The 15,808-nt window shown below is 45.2% G+C and overlaps 1 protein-coding gene across 1 annotated transcript; it reads right to left on the reverse strand.

Annotated features, from left to right (window-relative positions):
- Positions 1-1,240: 1,240 nt before the first annotated feature.
- Positions 1,241-15,192, reverse strand: trpv1 (transient receptor potential cation channel, subfamily V, member 1; the record flags this gene model as incomplete). The annotated part of the gene is made up of 15 exons (XM_080013547.1): positions 1,241-2,106; positions 2,986-3,098; positions 3,824-3,945; positions 4,430-4,779; positions 5,027-5,093; positions 6,287-6,452; positions 6,767-6,837; positions 7,204-7,299; positions 7,405-7,560; positions 8,298-8,474; positions 8,579-8,877; positions 11,310-11,447; positions 11,640-11,792; positions 13,561-13,706; positions 14,978-15,192. 15 exons carry the CDS (start codon positions 15,190-15,192, stop codon positions 1,991-1,993), a joined length of 2,385 nt encoding a protein of 794 aa, XP_079869673.1. The 3' UTR covers positions 1,241-1,990.
- Positions 15,193-15,808: the final 616 nt, after the last annotated feature.

Genomic DNA, 15,808 nt, shown 5'->3' on the forward strand with positions numbered 1-15,808 from the left:
ACCAACTTAGGAGGAAACTATCAATTTGACATTGTGACTATAATGGGTGTCATCACTTGAATTGGGGATTGCAGGGTTTGTTTTTTTTTGTTTTGTTTTTTTAACATCAAGGATTGGTTTATGCTGATCTGACTGTTAAACAGAAAGGGGGAGTAGAGTAGACAAAGCCGCGAAGTCGGCAGGTCCACATCTACATGACTGGCATTACAGCTCACCACACATGCTACCAGGAGCAGTTACAGTGGGGCAAAAAAGTATTGTCAGCCACCAATTGTGCAAGTTCTCCCACTTAAAAAGATGAGAGAGGCCTGTAATTTTCATCATAGCTACACTTCGACTATGAGAGACAGAATGGGGGGAAAGAATACAGGAAATCACATTGTAGGATTTTTAATGAATTTATTGGTTAATTCCTCGGTAAAATAAGTATTTGGTCACCTACAAACAAGCAAGATTTCTGGCTTTCACAGACCTGTAACTTTTTCTTTAAGAGGCTCCTCTGTCCTCCACTCGTTACCTGTATTATTTGAACTTGTTATCAGTATAAAAGACATCTGTCCACAACCTCAAACAGTCACACTCCAAACTCCACTATGGCCAAGACCAAAGAGCTGTCAAAGGACACCAGAAACAAAATTGTAGACCTGCACCAGGCTGGGAAGACTGAATCTGCAATAGGTAAGCAGCTTGTTGTGAAGAAATCAACTGTGGGAGCAATTATTAGAAAATGGAAGACATACATTACATTTCACTGCATATATGTATGGAAGTATGTATATGTATGTGACAAATAAAAAATCTTGAATCTTGACATACAAGACCACTGATAATCTCCCTCGATCTGGGGCTCCACGCAAGATCTCACCCCGTGGGGTCAAAATGATCACAAGAACCATGAGCAAACATCCCAGAACCACACGGGGGGACCTAGTGAATGACCTGCAGAGAGCTGGGACCAAAGTAACAAAGGCTACCATCAGTAACACACTACGCCGCCAGGGACTCAAATCCTGCAGTGCCAGACGTGTCCCCCTGCTTAAGCCAGTACATGTCCAGGCCCGTCTGAAGTTTGCTAGAGAGCATTTGGATGATCCAGAAGAGGATTGGGAGAATGTCATATGGTCAGATGAAACAAAAATATAACTTTTTGGTAAAAACTCAACTTGTCGTGTTTGGAGGAGAAAGAAAGCTGAGTTGCATCCAAAGAACACCATACCTCCTGTGAAGCATGGGGGTGGAAACATCATGCTTTGGGGCTGTTTTTCTGCAAAGGGACCAGGACGACTGATCTGTGTAAAGGAAAGAATGAATGGGGCCATGTATCGTGAGATTTTGAGTGAAAACCTCCTTCCATCAGCAAGGGCAGTGAAGATGAAACGTGGCTGGGTCTTTCAGCATGACCATGATCCCAAACACACCGCCTGGGCAACGAAGGAGTGGGTTCGTAAGAAGCATTTCAAGGTCCTGGAGTGGCCTAGCCAGTCTCCAGATCTCAACCCCATAGAAAATCTTTGGAGGTAGTTGAAAGTCCGTCTTGCCCAGCGACAGCCCCAAAACATCACTGCTCTAGAGGAGATCTGCATGGAGGAACGGGACAAAATACCAGCAACAGTGTGTGAAAACCTTGTGAAGCCTTACAGAAAACGTTTGACCTCTTTCATTGCAAACAAAGGGAATATAACAAAGTATTGAGATGAACTTTTGTGATTGACCAAATACTTATACTTATAATACACCATCATTTGCAAATAAATTCTTTAAAAATTAGACAATGTGATTTTCTGGATTCTTTTTTTCTCATTTTGTCTCTCATAGTTGATGTATACCTATGATGAAAATAACAGGCCTCTCTCATCTTTTTAAGTGGGAGAACTTGCACAATTGGTGGCTGACTATTTTTTGCCCCACTGTATGTCATCTCCAACGGCGATACGGTGTGTGTGTGTGTGTGTGTGTGTGTGTGTGTGTGGTTCGAGTCCCTCGCAGCTCTTCAGACCGGGCTGCTGCACAGCGGCGTCATCTGGTGGGAGGGCTCGCGGCCGGGCCCGGTCCGGGGCCGGCGGCGCCGCTGGGTGACGTGTCGGAGGAAGCCTCTCCAGGTCCCGGCTGCGGACGGGAGGGCAAAGGGCGTTAAAGGCTGTCTCTGGCCACGCCACTCGGACGGCGACCGCACACGTCGCCGCTTAAAGCGGGGGGAGCCGTCAGACCGAGCGGATCGCACTGCGAGTCCCGGAATTCCGTTCGAAAGTGCAACGTCTTTTTTAAACATCCGGGTTTTTAGCCCCGTCTTCGCTCAAACTCAATTTGGCTGCCGTTCATTTATTGCGTGGGCGTGATCTTTGCATTGTTCGCGGGAAAGGCGGACCCTGCCACCAACAATGGAATAAAGAGGACGCATGCACGTGCATGACGCAAATACACTGAATGGTTGTTTGTTAAAGTTGTAGCTGACAAATTTTTGATTTATTTCGCAAAATACTACTTAAAACCTACTGATTACCGTTCCCTGCCTGCTTGGAAAATGTTACGTTTGTTTTGGGAATAAAGCAGGAGAAAAAGGAACGCGGGGTGTGGCCCTAGAGGAGCGTTGCTGTTATGTTGAAATTCCTGTTGGTGACCAGTAGTCAGAGTATGTCACCAAGAACGCCAAGCCTGACTGGGGTGTTGCTGTAAAAGTGTGCGTCCTCGGACAACGACCCTCCCCCCGTTTAAATAAAGGCTAAATAACAATAAATAAAATCTATGTTTACAGAAGAAGAAACACCTTTTTGCTTTAGTCCCTTAAGATAATTTTCTCTCGCAGGCCGAGAGACCCTGTAGACGGGTCCCATCGCATTGAAGGTTATAAAGGTTATAAGGAACATTCATGCAGTTTACGGCACACCCAACAAAAAAAGAACGTTTAGGAATAATCAGTATTCCACATCGCGGGGGACGGCGACAAAACAGCCGTTCCCCGTTCAGCCTCAACGCGCCCGTCCGTACCTCTCTGCGCCGGCGGTCCTCCGGCAGTGGGCCTGAACCCGTCTCCGCTCCCGGGATCCTCGTTGATGATGCCCAGGTTGATGTTCCACTTGGTCCAGTTCTTGTCCAACACTCTGAGACAACAGGAGCACACACGCTCCGATTACTGTCGCCCGCACGGCGCATCGATCGGCCGCCGGGGAGGACGTGCTCCGTGGTTTAGATTTCGGGCCAAACGGAAAAACTTTGCATCTCTGGTCTGTTTTTGGGGTCCGATAATAGTCAACACATTCAGAGGCGATGCATCGGTGGGAAACACTATTTATACGGTAGGGCTGAACGACATATTGTTATTGGTTGAGGTCGAGCCAAACACACAACAAACAGCATATGTTGAAATGGGTGAGGCTTGAGTGGATTACTAGAAAAAATTATTTATGAATAATAATTTGCAGAAAAAAACAATACAAGTATGGTGAATGACGTATCATTTTCACCCCAGGGTGCCAGCTACAATAGTCATCCCCAAAATGTCGCCAAATTATCGATATTGAGGTATTCTGCGTTTTTTCTTTTATAAATTGATGTATAAATATAATATACAGTATATCTACTGTATATAATTGTGATATTTGATTTTGTCAGTAAAAAAGGTTATAAAATATAGTAAAAAATATTGAATATTTACAATAAATAAATAAATAATAACTTGGAAAAAAAAATAATATATGTTAATAAATATCATTTTATGTATATATAGATGTCAAATAATAAATGAATGACAGCTGTAAAAGGACAATACATTCTTAACAGGTAAGTCCTTGATGTTCTATTCTGTCTAGCTGCACGGGGGCTGCACCTGAAGCACCAGCGGAGGTCTTCTCCACCCGCTGAGCCCAAGTCCTTCTCCACCCCTGAGCGGAGACTCTGCCTCAGGCAGCAAGGAAGCCACTTCTCCAGGTCCAGGATCGTCAGGGCCCGCTAAAAAAAACACACACACACACACACACACACACACACACACACACACACACACACACACACACACAGTAAGTATTCCCGACTGTACCAGTTTCCTGTTATACAGGCACAATTCAAACTCCATTTAAAAAAGAGATGGGGAATTGGTTCTGACTTTTTCTCTTATCTTTTAATGAATTCAAAAAAATATTTATAATTTCCTATACGTGTGAATATGAGAGCAGCTCAAAACTAAGTTTTTATCAAATCTGAGATACAGTCCAGTGCTTTGTAGTCAGTGTGAGAGTAATCATTTAAGACCAATCCAGGAATATTCATACAAATCAGCACTATGTGTATAGATGTTTCTTTCGGCTTTTTGCCGTCTTTCAGCCTCAGTTGTTAATCAAACTTCTTTCATCACTTTCGAGTACGTTTAAAAAGCCAAGGGATTTCATTTCAGGATTTGTCGGCTAAATGAACAAAGGGAACCCGGCGCAGCCACCTGCAGCTTCCAGATGCTGGAGCTCTCAGCGCTGGTGGTCTCCACGGTGCGGCTCATCAGGGCGATGAGCATGTTGAGCAGCAGGATGTAGGTGAGGATGATGTAGGAGATGAGGAGGATGTAGAACACCTCCTTGTACTGGTAGCGCTCGGTGAACTCCAGGTCGCCCATGCCAATGGTGAACTTGAAGAGCTCCAGGGTGGTGTAGGAGATGTTCCTGAAGGTGGGCTTCTTGCAGTCCTCTGCCTCGGCAGGGCTCAGGGGCCCATAGAGGCCCGGGCTGCTGCCCTGCCGCCCCTGCTGCCCCGTGGTGTTGGTGACGGGCGGCTCGATCAGCAGCGTCACCACGGCTACGGGGAGGAGGGTGGAGGAGGAAGTCGGCGGGGTGTCGGTGTTCTTTGAAGTATAATTTTAAATTCCTCTATTTAAAATAGAAACGACTAAGACAAGACTTTCTTAATTCCCGGGTGTTAGAGCAGCAGCAGCCCGTCGAAAGAGAGACACGAACAGTTTGTAAACAAAACATTGAAAGAGCAGACAGCCGTCGTTTCCCGCCGGCGGCAAGTGTTTTGGAATGAAACTCATATAATGGAATACCTGCTGAGAATCCGAAGAGGAAGACGAAGTAGACGAAGAGAAAGCGCATGATGTCTCCGAGGATCATCTGGAAGGAGAAACAGAGGGGTTGATTCTAACTCTATTAACTGATTGAGTTCCATCCCATTGAGACCCTCAAACACCACAGTTCCAAAGTCGTCTGCCCTACATGAAGCGGTGTTAAAGGACAGGTTTGCCCATTTTTCAACCCAGGTCTTACTAATATATTGGGTCCCGTTATTTATAACTTCATAGTACAACCTCCCCTTTTTTCGAAAAGGAGATGAAACATTTTGAGGCGTAACCGTCCGTCCCGTCGGAGGGCGTGGAAGCGCAGTGAGGGGCTGCAGCAGAGCGGGATATGTATGAACAGTTAGAAACAAAGTAAAAACAGCATCTTAATAAAGTCCAGCTAGTATCTGGGATCCCCGTGCTCCTTTTTTGGACGGAGGGCCGGCTTAAGCTTCAAGCCCCGCCACGAGAAACTCCTTGGAAGTGGCAAGATGGAGCTTACGGATGAGGATTTTATTAAGTGTACTTCCGCAGCGTCCGGTCTACACGGTGCTGACCATTTAAAACTGTGGCAGATCCACCTGCCACACCCCACCTGAGTGGCATTTTCAGGGCCCTCCGACACAGAGACACCGGCAGAGATGTTGTAACCACACCAGTTTATTGTAGAGAGTGAGTACAAGGGCTCCTCTCCTGTGTGTGTGTGTGTGTGTGTGTGTGTGTGTGTGTGGGGATGGGGGTTTTACCTGTTGCTCGTTGATTATTGTAACAAGCAACAGGTGTAGAGCCACCCTGATCCCAGGCCCAAATGCCTAGACCCAAGACAGGTGTGGCTGCTCAAACCACACCACCCCCACACCACAAAAAACCTTGAGAGGAACTTTGTCTCAGAGCGTTGGTGTCCGGACGGGATATCGGGACTCGGAAAAGTTGCATTCATCAGCGCCGGCAGTTTGTGTCCCAGGAGTGATCTGGGATCCCAGCTCTGTTTTTCTAAAAAGGTTGTTTCGTCCCTGGCGATCGATGGTCAGCCATGCTACGTCGATCAGGTTGTTTCCAGTAGGGACTCATTCCACGTTACGCTGCTAACAGAGCCCCGCCCCCTGCGATACGACCGGTCGAAACATACGGGAAGTGAAAGAAAGTGGAACGCCGCTCCCATCTTTTTTGGGAAAAAAGTCTGATTTGTGAGACCACCCGGATATAAACCCTGTCATTTGAAAAGCAAGGCCCTTTTTTGAGCAGCACCTTTTGTATCATGACGCTGTAGATTCCCAGGTGTTCGTATCCTCTGAAGAAGTACAGCAGGTTGATCCAGCTCAGAGCCAGGCTCAGCACCAGGAAGCCCAGGTACTCCTGCCGCCCGCAGCAGTACAGCGCGGCCGAGGCCAGGAAGAGGGACGCCTGCAGGAAGCTGCACAGAAGAGATGGTATGACCCAGGGTGCTTTCAGAAGATATTAGAGAAATATTATAGAAACAATCATTAGTAATGTGGATAATCTGACCCTCGATTAAAGAGCTACAGTCGAACAGTCGACTAAGTCACTTCACTGCAACGTTCCACTATCCCACCAGGTTCCACAACTAAAATGGAAGCAGGCGATTTCTAGTCTCATAACAGGATATCAGCGAATCTATCTCTGCCATGAACCTAGGAATCCTACTTTTCTATCTTTATTCCACTTTGCTCTTGCATGGTAACATATTCTTTTACCAGGAGAACGTACAAAAGGATCTCACAGTAACCGTCAACCAGCAGCGTCTCCAGCTTCGGCCGCTTCCTCTTCATGTCTATGATCTAGATCAGTTTTCCATTTCAAAAGACACGTTAGATCAGCGTCATTGAAATGTTTTTTTTTTTTTATATGAACACAGAAGAAATGAATGAAATGAACTGAAATGAATTTTAGATCATGCAAAGTTAATGACACGGCTGACTATTTACTTTGCATGAATTAATTAAATATGTTTAAAAAAAAGTTTAAATCTTTTAAACAATAAATAAATAAAATGTTATTACAGCCGTGTCAACTTAAGTGTGAAAGGGAAAAAGTGTATATATATTGAAATACTTATATCTCTCACACCCCGTTTGAATCCCGCTGCATTCGATTCATCCAAATATTTCAGACATTTTAATTTGCATTGCGTCGCTGCAACGTACCCCCCTGATGAAGAAGTAGCAGGAGGCCAGCGCCACCAGCAGCTGCCCGGAATGGTACAGGTAACCCTCCACGCTGTGGTCAAGGGGGAATGGAGGCTGGGGACACACAAATCAAGGACATTGCTCATTTGGAAAAACAGCAGCGTCGTTGTTTAAAAAAATATAGGAGGGGGGGGGGGATGCCGGGGAGCACACGCCCACCTCGCCTTCCCTCTTGTTGTAGGCGATGGCGGTGAAGACGCAGAGGTAACAGAGGTACACCAGGAAGTTGAAGAAGAAGATACTCCTGGCAAACCGCTCCCATTTCTCCTCCAGGAGTCTGCTCAGAGGCTGGCTCTCCAGCATCTCGTGGCGGTTCTGGAAAGGAAATCACGCGGTGGGAATCGGAAATCCCCGTCCCATTGAATTTATTTATTTGGTTACTGGTTGGTTATTTGAGTTCATATTTTATTTATTGGCCGCTGTTCACGCAGTGAGAAGCGGCAGCAGAGTGGTAATAGTGAGACGAACGTGTGTGGTCGTGGGGAGTGGTATTGCCGGCATCTGCAGGTGGGGAGAGCCAGCACGGGCAACTGGCAGGGGACGCAGCTGCAGAAGATTGAGGTCATTAGCACTGTCCCTGGGTGGAGTAGGAGGCAGGTACAAAGGGAACCAGACTGTGCTGGGCGTTTATTCTTGTCTTTTCAGATCAACGTCACCATTGTCTCACAGATCTGCAGTAGGAGTCCAGCCTCGCTCTCAGGAGAGAGAGGGGGCGAGAGGTGGAACCACAGCAGTTTTCGAATCCTCTGCTAATCACCTCAATCTTCTGCAGCTGCGTCCCCTGCCAGTTGCCAGTGCTGGCTCTCCACACCTGCAGATGGCGCCGAAACCACAGTGTTGTGTTATACAAAGGATGTTGATGAAATGTTATAGTGACCGACAGGGTTAAATTCGCTGCCCTTGATAATGGATTTAAACCTTCCTGATAAATAAACTATGTGTGTCCGTGCAGTTCACTCTGTGCACTGTTCCAGGGAGGTAGAGGGCGCACATTCTTATGAGACGTCAGCGGTGATGTGCTCCAGGCGCCGAATGGCGGCGGTTCCACTCACGGGAATGCCGCTCCCATAGACCAGGATCTCCAGGACGGACTGGTCTTGATAAGAGTCCAGCGAGGCCAGGTCGTACAGCGAGGAGTGCACTGGCCCATACACCCACTCGGTGAACTTGCGGGACAGGTGCTTGGTGTGGCTCTCCGTGAAACCCCGATTCAGAATGTGCCGAAAGATCTACAGGAAGGAAGCCGTGGATTAGCAGGAAAACAGGACCACGGTTGAAGTTAAATTTGAAACCCTTCAGGCAGTTTTTTGCAGGCAGATAAAGGGGTGTTCACCCCGATCTTCCCGGTCTTGGCAGCCAGTTTGAGAGGAGTCAGCCCCTGCTTGTTCTCTATGTCCTCCAGTTTCCACTTGGGATGGAGGCGTGCTGCGTTGGTGAGGATCTGGTCGTACATGGTGGACACGAAGTCCGTGTTCTCCTGGGTGTTGTCGCCCACCACCACCAGTGCGTGCAGCACCGTGTTCCCATGCGAGTCCTGCTCCCGAACGTCCGCCCGCTGATGCTCGTTCTCCATCAGGAAGTCCACCAGGTCTGGCTGGTTGGTGCAGGCCGCCAGCGAGAGAGGCAGCTCCCCTGCGGAGAAAGGATCAAGCTGCTCCATTTGCTTTGTTGTTTTATTTCATTGACACTGCTTTCTTTTGAAAGAGAATAAAAGGATTCTGATTTCTGGCAGTTTGCCTCAGGCTTCACCAACCCCAATTTCCTTGGGGGCCACAGCAATTTTATTTTTATTTTTTTAATTATTTTTTGTTTGTTGTGTTTTGTTCCCCCCACCAATGTATGTATGGTTTACCTTGCTATGTTGAGTTTTTTTGTTGCAAGATTTTCACATTTATTATTATTATTATTATTATTATTATTATTACTAGTAAACCACATAGTGCGGGTGTGGTGCCTCCTGACCGTACCTACAGGTGTAACATTTCCATTTCCATGCGAGCGATTAACCCTCTAACAACGTTGCACCTTTCACATAGTTTCAAAGACTCCATGCCTTACACACCGGATGGCTGCTGTGATATCAGTGGGGGGGAGCTTACCGCCCTTTTTGCGGTGACAATTTGGACACCCCTGCCCCTTGTAGGACCAAACGCACTGAAACACTTTCAGAGCCTTTGCTGAATGACGATTACCCCGCGTCTATCAGTGGCGCATGTAGACGAGCTGAGAGAAAGTGGAAAAAAAGGGACAAGCCGTCTCGCCAGGTCTCCCTGGGGGTTTCACGGGACTGCCTATCAGAATACCAGAGAGCCGTTAAAACTGCTAAAACAGTTAAACATTTTGAGACAACCTTGGCGTTCGCGAGACGTTACAGTCTTTTTTTAAACCACGCCATAGCACTGAAACAGTTCTTTTAAGAGTGTTTAATGATCTATCCCTTAGCGCTGATTCAGGAAACCCTGTTATCCTGGTGCTTTAAGAGCTTTGACACCGTGGATCATACGATCATACTTCATGACATCATACTCATCACATCTTGAGCACTTGGTCGGCATCAGAGATACTGCCCTCAAATGGTTCCGGTCGTACCTGACAGAAAGGAGTTTCCCGGTTCACCTCAGCGAATATTCTTCAACCGCGGCCCCACTTACCTGTGGCGTCCCGCAAGGCTCCATTTTGGGCCCCGCCCTCTTTTCGTCGCATACACTGACCTTGGGGTCCCATTTCAAGAAACACAATATCCCTTTTCATTGCTTTGCTGATGCTATACAAATCTATCTTCTGAAGAAAAACTAAAAGCAACGATTAAATGTAGCCTCTACTGAACTGCTTAAAAAAAGAAACTTGGATGGATTTGAACTTCCTTAATCTCAACGAAAATAAGGCTGAGATAGTTACGTTTGGACGACCTGACCAACTGGAAGGCTCCCATCCTATTCTCGGCCCTGTAGCCTCTTACAGTCGCTCCTCTGTTAAGAATCTTGGTGTGACTTTGGACAGCTCCTTCAAACTTGATAAACAGATAAGTTCAGTTGTCAAACGTTGCTTTTTTTAGTTCAGACTTCTAGCCCAGGTAAAGCCCTACGTCTCTCTCGCAAAGGTTTTGAGAGAGGTATTCATGCTTTCATTACATCTCGGTTGGACGACTGCAGTTCTCTGTATGAGGGTGCAGAACAGTCGTCTCTTCACCGTCTGCAATCAGTGCCTTCATTTACAAAAAGCCCTGCCCACGTCAAGCCGGTAACACACACACACACACACACACATACACACACACACACACACACACACACAGTGTGTAACCACTAGAGTGATGGAGTCTACACTACGCAGTTTGCACGATGCAAATGGACGTTTGTAACCACAACCTGCACATTTAGAAGGCGTTGGATGGTGATGTCACAAAGCGTCTTACTCACAAACTCATCTGGCTCCACCACCCGACCGCGAGTTTTACCCCCTTGGCGTGTCGGTGACGCACCAATGGTCGGCTACTTCCAGTAAATTCCTTCTCTGAATGTAGATTGATATGGATGAAGCTTGAACAACGAGATGTCTGCGACGACGATGTTCTAACGATGCCTCGACCATGTCTGTGGGTGCAGCGGTTGATGTGTTCCAGACACTTTTAGCCCGAAAAATGCCAAGGAGAATAAAAACAGGCTTGACCACTAATAATAATAATAATAATAATAATAATAATTATACAATAGTACATCATTTATCAAAGTGAAGTACAGGGAGAGTGGCGTTATAGGTTACGAGTTCCCCAGGGAAAGGGCACGGAATGAATGAATGTGCTTTTTTCACGCGCACACACACACACACACACACACACACACACACACAACACACACAAATAAATCTAGTTTAAAGAATGTTATATAATATGGATATCATTAATGTGTATATTATATATATGTATGTCATTTTCATTTATTTGCTAATTAGTTGTCTATTGCACAGTGCACAAACATCAGTCTGTTGCCAGAAAAAAAAGGCATAACGCCATAAATCTATGAATCAATTATTACATATTCTGATGTAATGTGGAAGTTCCTCACCAAAGTAGAAGCTGGGGCCATGGTGTGGCTGGAAGAATTTCCCACAGGCCTTAGCGTGGACATTAGCTCCTCGACTGAGCAGCAGCTGGACATAGGAGCTGCTTCTCCTCTCGATGGCGACGTGCAGAGCTGTCTGGCCTGGTGGTGGTGGTGGTGGTGGTGGTGTTGGTGTCCGCAGAACCACAGAGAGGAGAGATCAACTTGGATTAATCGTTGGTCTTACTGCCAGGGATGTTATTTTTATGGTCCAAAAGAGGAAGCGCCGTAATGTATTCCTATTGGAGAGAGAGAGAGAGAGAGCCCCCGGCCTCCATCGCCAGGTGGAGTTACCTTTGTAGTAACTGTTGGTGTACGCCCCGTTCACAAACTCCTTGACGTCGCCCATCTTCTCGGAGATGTCCAGCAGGAACTTCACCGTGTTGTTCTTCCCGTCCCGGAGGTTGAGCAGCGCCTTGATGAGGGCGTTCTTGCCGTGAGATTGATCTGACGGCAGAACCGATAAGGCGTGTCACTCCGTCATACCCGCAGGGTTTTTGCGGATTATTCGTTGGTATTACTGCGACAGATATTGTTCTTAGGGTTCAAAATGGTAATGGCTTTAGCGGGACCCTCTTCCCCATCTTCCAAGAATTCTTTGTCGATCCCAAATCTCTAGAACCTACAAGAAACTGGACCTACCTCGGACTACACACTGGCACCACAGACACAGGCAAGAAGGGTTTTTTACGCCATCAGAAGGAACGTCAAGCCGGAGAGCCCAGTTCAAACCCGGCTTCAAACGCTGGACCCTGTTTTAGAATCTATTTTCCCTCCATGGGTTGCCAGGTCTGGGGTCAGATCGCCAAACAAGATTTTTACAAAATGGGACAAACGCCAAATTGAGACTCCGCAGAATTCCGCAAATACATTCTCTGCGTCGGATGGAAATACTCCAAATAATGAATGCAGAGAAGAATTGTTTAAAAAAATTCAAAAGGGAGCATTTAAATGTTATAGTCACCTGAAGTAAAGTGACCCCGACACACTCCATAACAAGGCCCTGACCTCCAGAGAGAGAGAGAGAAGCCCCCTCAGCCAGCTGCTTCCAGGAGACAAGCAGAGCCGCCGGACATAAACCCCTCGAGACTCAACCAAATTATAGGAGAGGAGAGAGAAAACTATTTGACACATTGGAAAGAATCAACTAAAAACCAGAGCAAACTGGATTGCTATTTAGCCCCTAACAGAGAATACTCGGTGGCAGGTTACCTGACCGCGCTGACCGATCCAAAACGAAGGAAATCCTCGACCACGTCTAGACTCGGCCTCTCGCCACAGCCTCGCCGTGGGGAGAGGCCGAGGCGGACCGGGCTCCACCCCAGCTACACCCGGCAGGAGGTGGAAACCCAGCTGCCCTGTCCCAACCGCCATCCAACTGGACCAAGACATCGGGTACACTACCCACACACTACAACCACCCAGAAACACTTTGAAAACATGGATGGTAAGAAAAAAAAACGTCCATATCCGGCGGAGAAACACGGCAAGGTGCAAACACAGCAGCATCGCTCGGGAGCTGTTGTGAGCGGGGGAAAGGGCGTGTCCGGTGGAACACGAGCGCCGTGAAGACTGTCCGTCACCTGTGTATTCCTGCACTGACCATTTGCACTGTGCCGTTCCCTGGACATATACTTGCTGTACATACATACAGAACAAATATTTTTAAATACATCCATTTCAAGGAAAAAAAGGTTGCAGTTTATACAGTACTCACTTGTTTGTATTTTTTTAGCAAGTTTACTTTTTCTGTTTTTACTAGATATATATAGTATAGTATATATATATATATATATATATATATATATATATATATATATATATATATATATATATATATATATATATATATATTATATATATATATGTATACTATACTATATATACAGTGTATATATATATATATATATTATATTACATATATAGTAAAAAAAAAATATATATATATATACAGTATATATATAAAAATATATAAATATAAATATATTTGTCAGCACAATCACAATTCTTCCATGTATGTACATTTTTTTTTGTCACTTTCACACTTGCTTTGACAATGTAAACACCTGTTTCCCATGAAAATAAAGCCCCTTTGAATGAACTGAATTGAGAGATAGAGAGAGAGAGAGACAGAGAGAGAGAGAGGTTTGTCAGGTGCTGTGATGGTGTTGTGATGGTGTTGTGATGGTGTTGTGATGGTTCTCGTGGTCCTCACACTCAGTGTTGGACAGCAGCTTCATGCTGCGGTGCAGGTACTGGTGCAGACCGTCCAGCTCCATCACGTCGCCGCTCGACGCCGCCGCAAACAGCCGCTTGATGTCGAACCTCCCCTCCTCACCCTCCTCCACCCCGCTGATTCCTCTGCAAACACAAATTCACGTCACACGCTGCAGAAGACGCTTAAATGCTCTGTTGAACAAGCAGATCACAAAAGCAGGAGTTAACGTTTCGGTGCTGTCATGATATTATTATAATCCTCCTTATTGAGCTTTTATGACATGTTATTATTATTATTATAAAATCACGGTGAAACTATGAAGGAAAAAAATAAATAAACAAACAAACAAACAAACAAATAAATATATATATATATAGACTAATTTATATATATATATATATATATATATATATATATATATATATATATATATATATATATATATAAATAAATAAATTAGTCAATAAATCAATAAATACGAGAATAATTCAGAATAATCAATATTCAACAGAAGTGCTACTGCTAGCCTCTCAGCTTTACTCCACACCCTCCATCCCATAATCCCAGGACAGTGCTACAGCTGAGTTGTGGTTTCTCAACAGGCGGGTCCCGAGCCAACACCGGGACGCTGGTCCATTTGGAGTGGACCACAGCATGTGGCTGTCATGGCACAGGTGAAACTGAAGGTCAAATTGAAGGAAATCCTCTCAGATCGTCACTTCCTGCTCTTTTTAACAGCGACTGCACTCACATGACTGCATTTATTTAATGCAGTAAACTAGAACTTCAATACATTTTTCAAGTATCTGCGAGAGTGCTTTTCTACTTTTACTCCACTATATTTCAAAGCACATGTCTACAGTTTTTCCACTCTGTTACATTTCTAACACGGTCGCATTACTTACATTTTTTTAAATAAAAACAAACAAAAAAAAAAAATCGGTATTTATATTTGCATATATCGTTAATTGCTATGACACATCTGTACCGTTTTTTGTAAATTGTGATCTGCAGAGAAAATGTACAACATTACTTTATGCCATATTATAGAGGGGGTTAAAAAAATAAATGTAACGATTTAAAAAATATATCATAATAATAATAAAATAATAATCATAATTCATAATGTTCATCAGGGGACCGGACATGTCAAGCACCTTTACTTTAAGAACTTTGTACCTTTAGGAGCAAGTACTTTTAGTTCAGTCAAAATATCAACGTGGTATTTTTACGTAAAGGTACTTCTACTTCTACTAAGTAAAAGGTCTGAGTATGCCCTTTACATATACATGTACAACGGACTAAAAGTCGTCCCCTCTTGAATATGTCAAGTAGTGATGCGGGGGCTTGGTTCTGCTGCTTGAGGATGCAGGTTCAGAAGAGGCTGAAGGACTGAGGACCTGCGCTGTCTCACTTGTCAAAGTTGAGATTGAATTTGATCTTTGGCTTGGCCTTCTCCATTTCCTCCTGGTAATCAGTGTCCATGGGGTCTTCCGTGCTGCTCATGCACAGCGCCGAGGCCAGGCGCTTCTTCCTGGGCGCTTTGCCCTGGGCCCGCTCCTCCTCTGTCCTGTCGTCCGTCTCCAGGGAGAAGCCGGACGGCCCCGCCGGGCTCCGGGACCCGTTCATCTTGTCCTCCGGCTCTGGACCTAGGAGACGCAAGTTTAAAGCAGCAGTTAGCGCTGGACATACATTTAACTCGGGGACAGGGCGGGGAGGGGTGAAATTTGACATTCTGGTCCAAGGGTTCCCAATACGCAGCCTGCAGCCCCAATGGGGATCTTCAAAACAGGGATTCCTTGGAAGGGGGTCCAGAGCAAAAAGTTTTTTTTTAAATTTGGTTTAATTTCTTTATTTTTCTGCGGACCCCCAGCAATTACTTTTGGGGCCGCAGCCTCCAACAAAATACAAATAATGAAAAAAAAAAAGTATAGATATGTATATATATATATATACATATATATACTGTATATATATATATATATATATATACACACACACACACATACACTCCCCCTTATGGTCCACAGCAATTACAGGGGATCCGCAGCAATTTTTCTTTGTTAAATTATAATTTTTTGTTTGTTCCCCCCACCAAATATGTATGGTTAACCTTACTATAGTGTTATTTTTTTGTACTTATTATTATTACTATTATTATAATAAACCACACAGCCATTTACTGGAGGAAGATAAAGCGTGTACAACCTTTTTATTTTCGGTCCTTGCCAGAGTTCAGTCTACC

Source organism: Zeus faber, assembly GCF_960531495.2.
Source record: "Zeus faber genome assembly, chromosome: 14".
Lineage (NCBI taxonomy): Eukaryota > Metazoa > Chordata > Actinopteri > Zeiformes > Zeidae > Zeus > Zeus faber.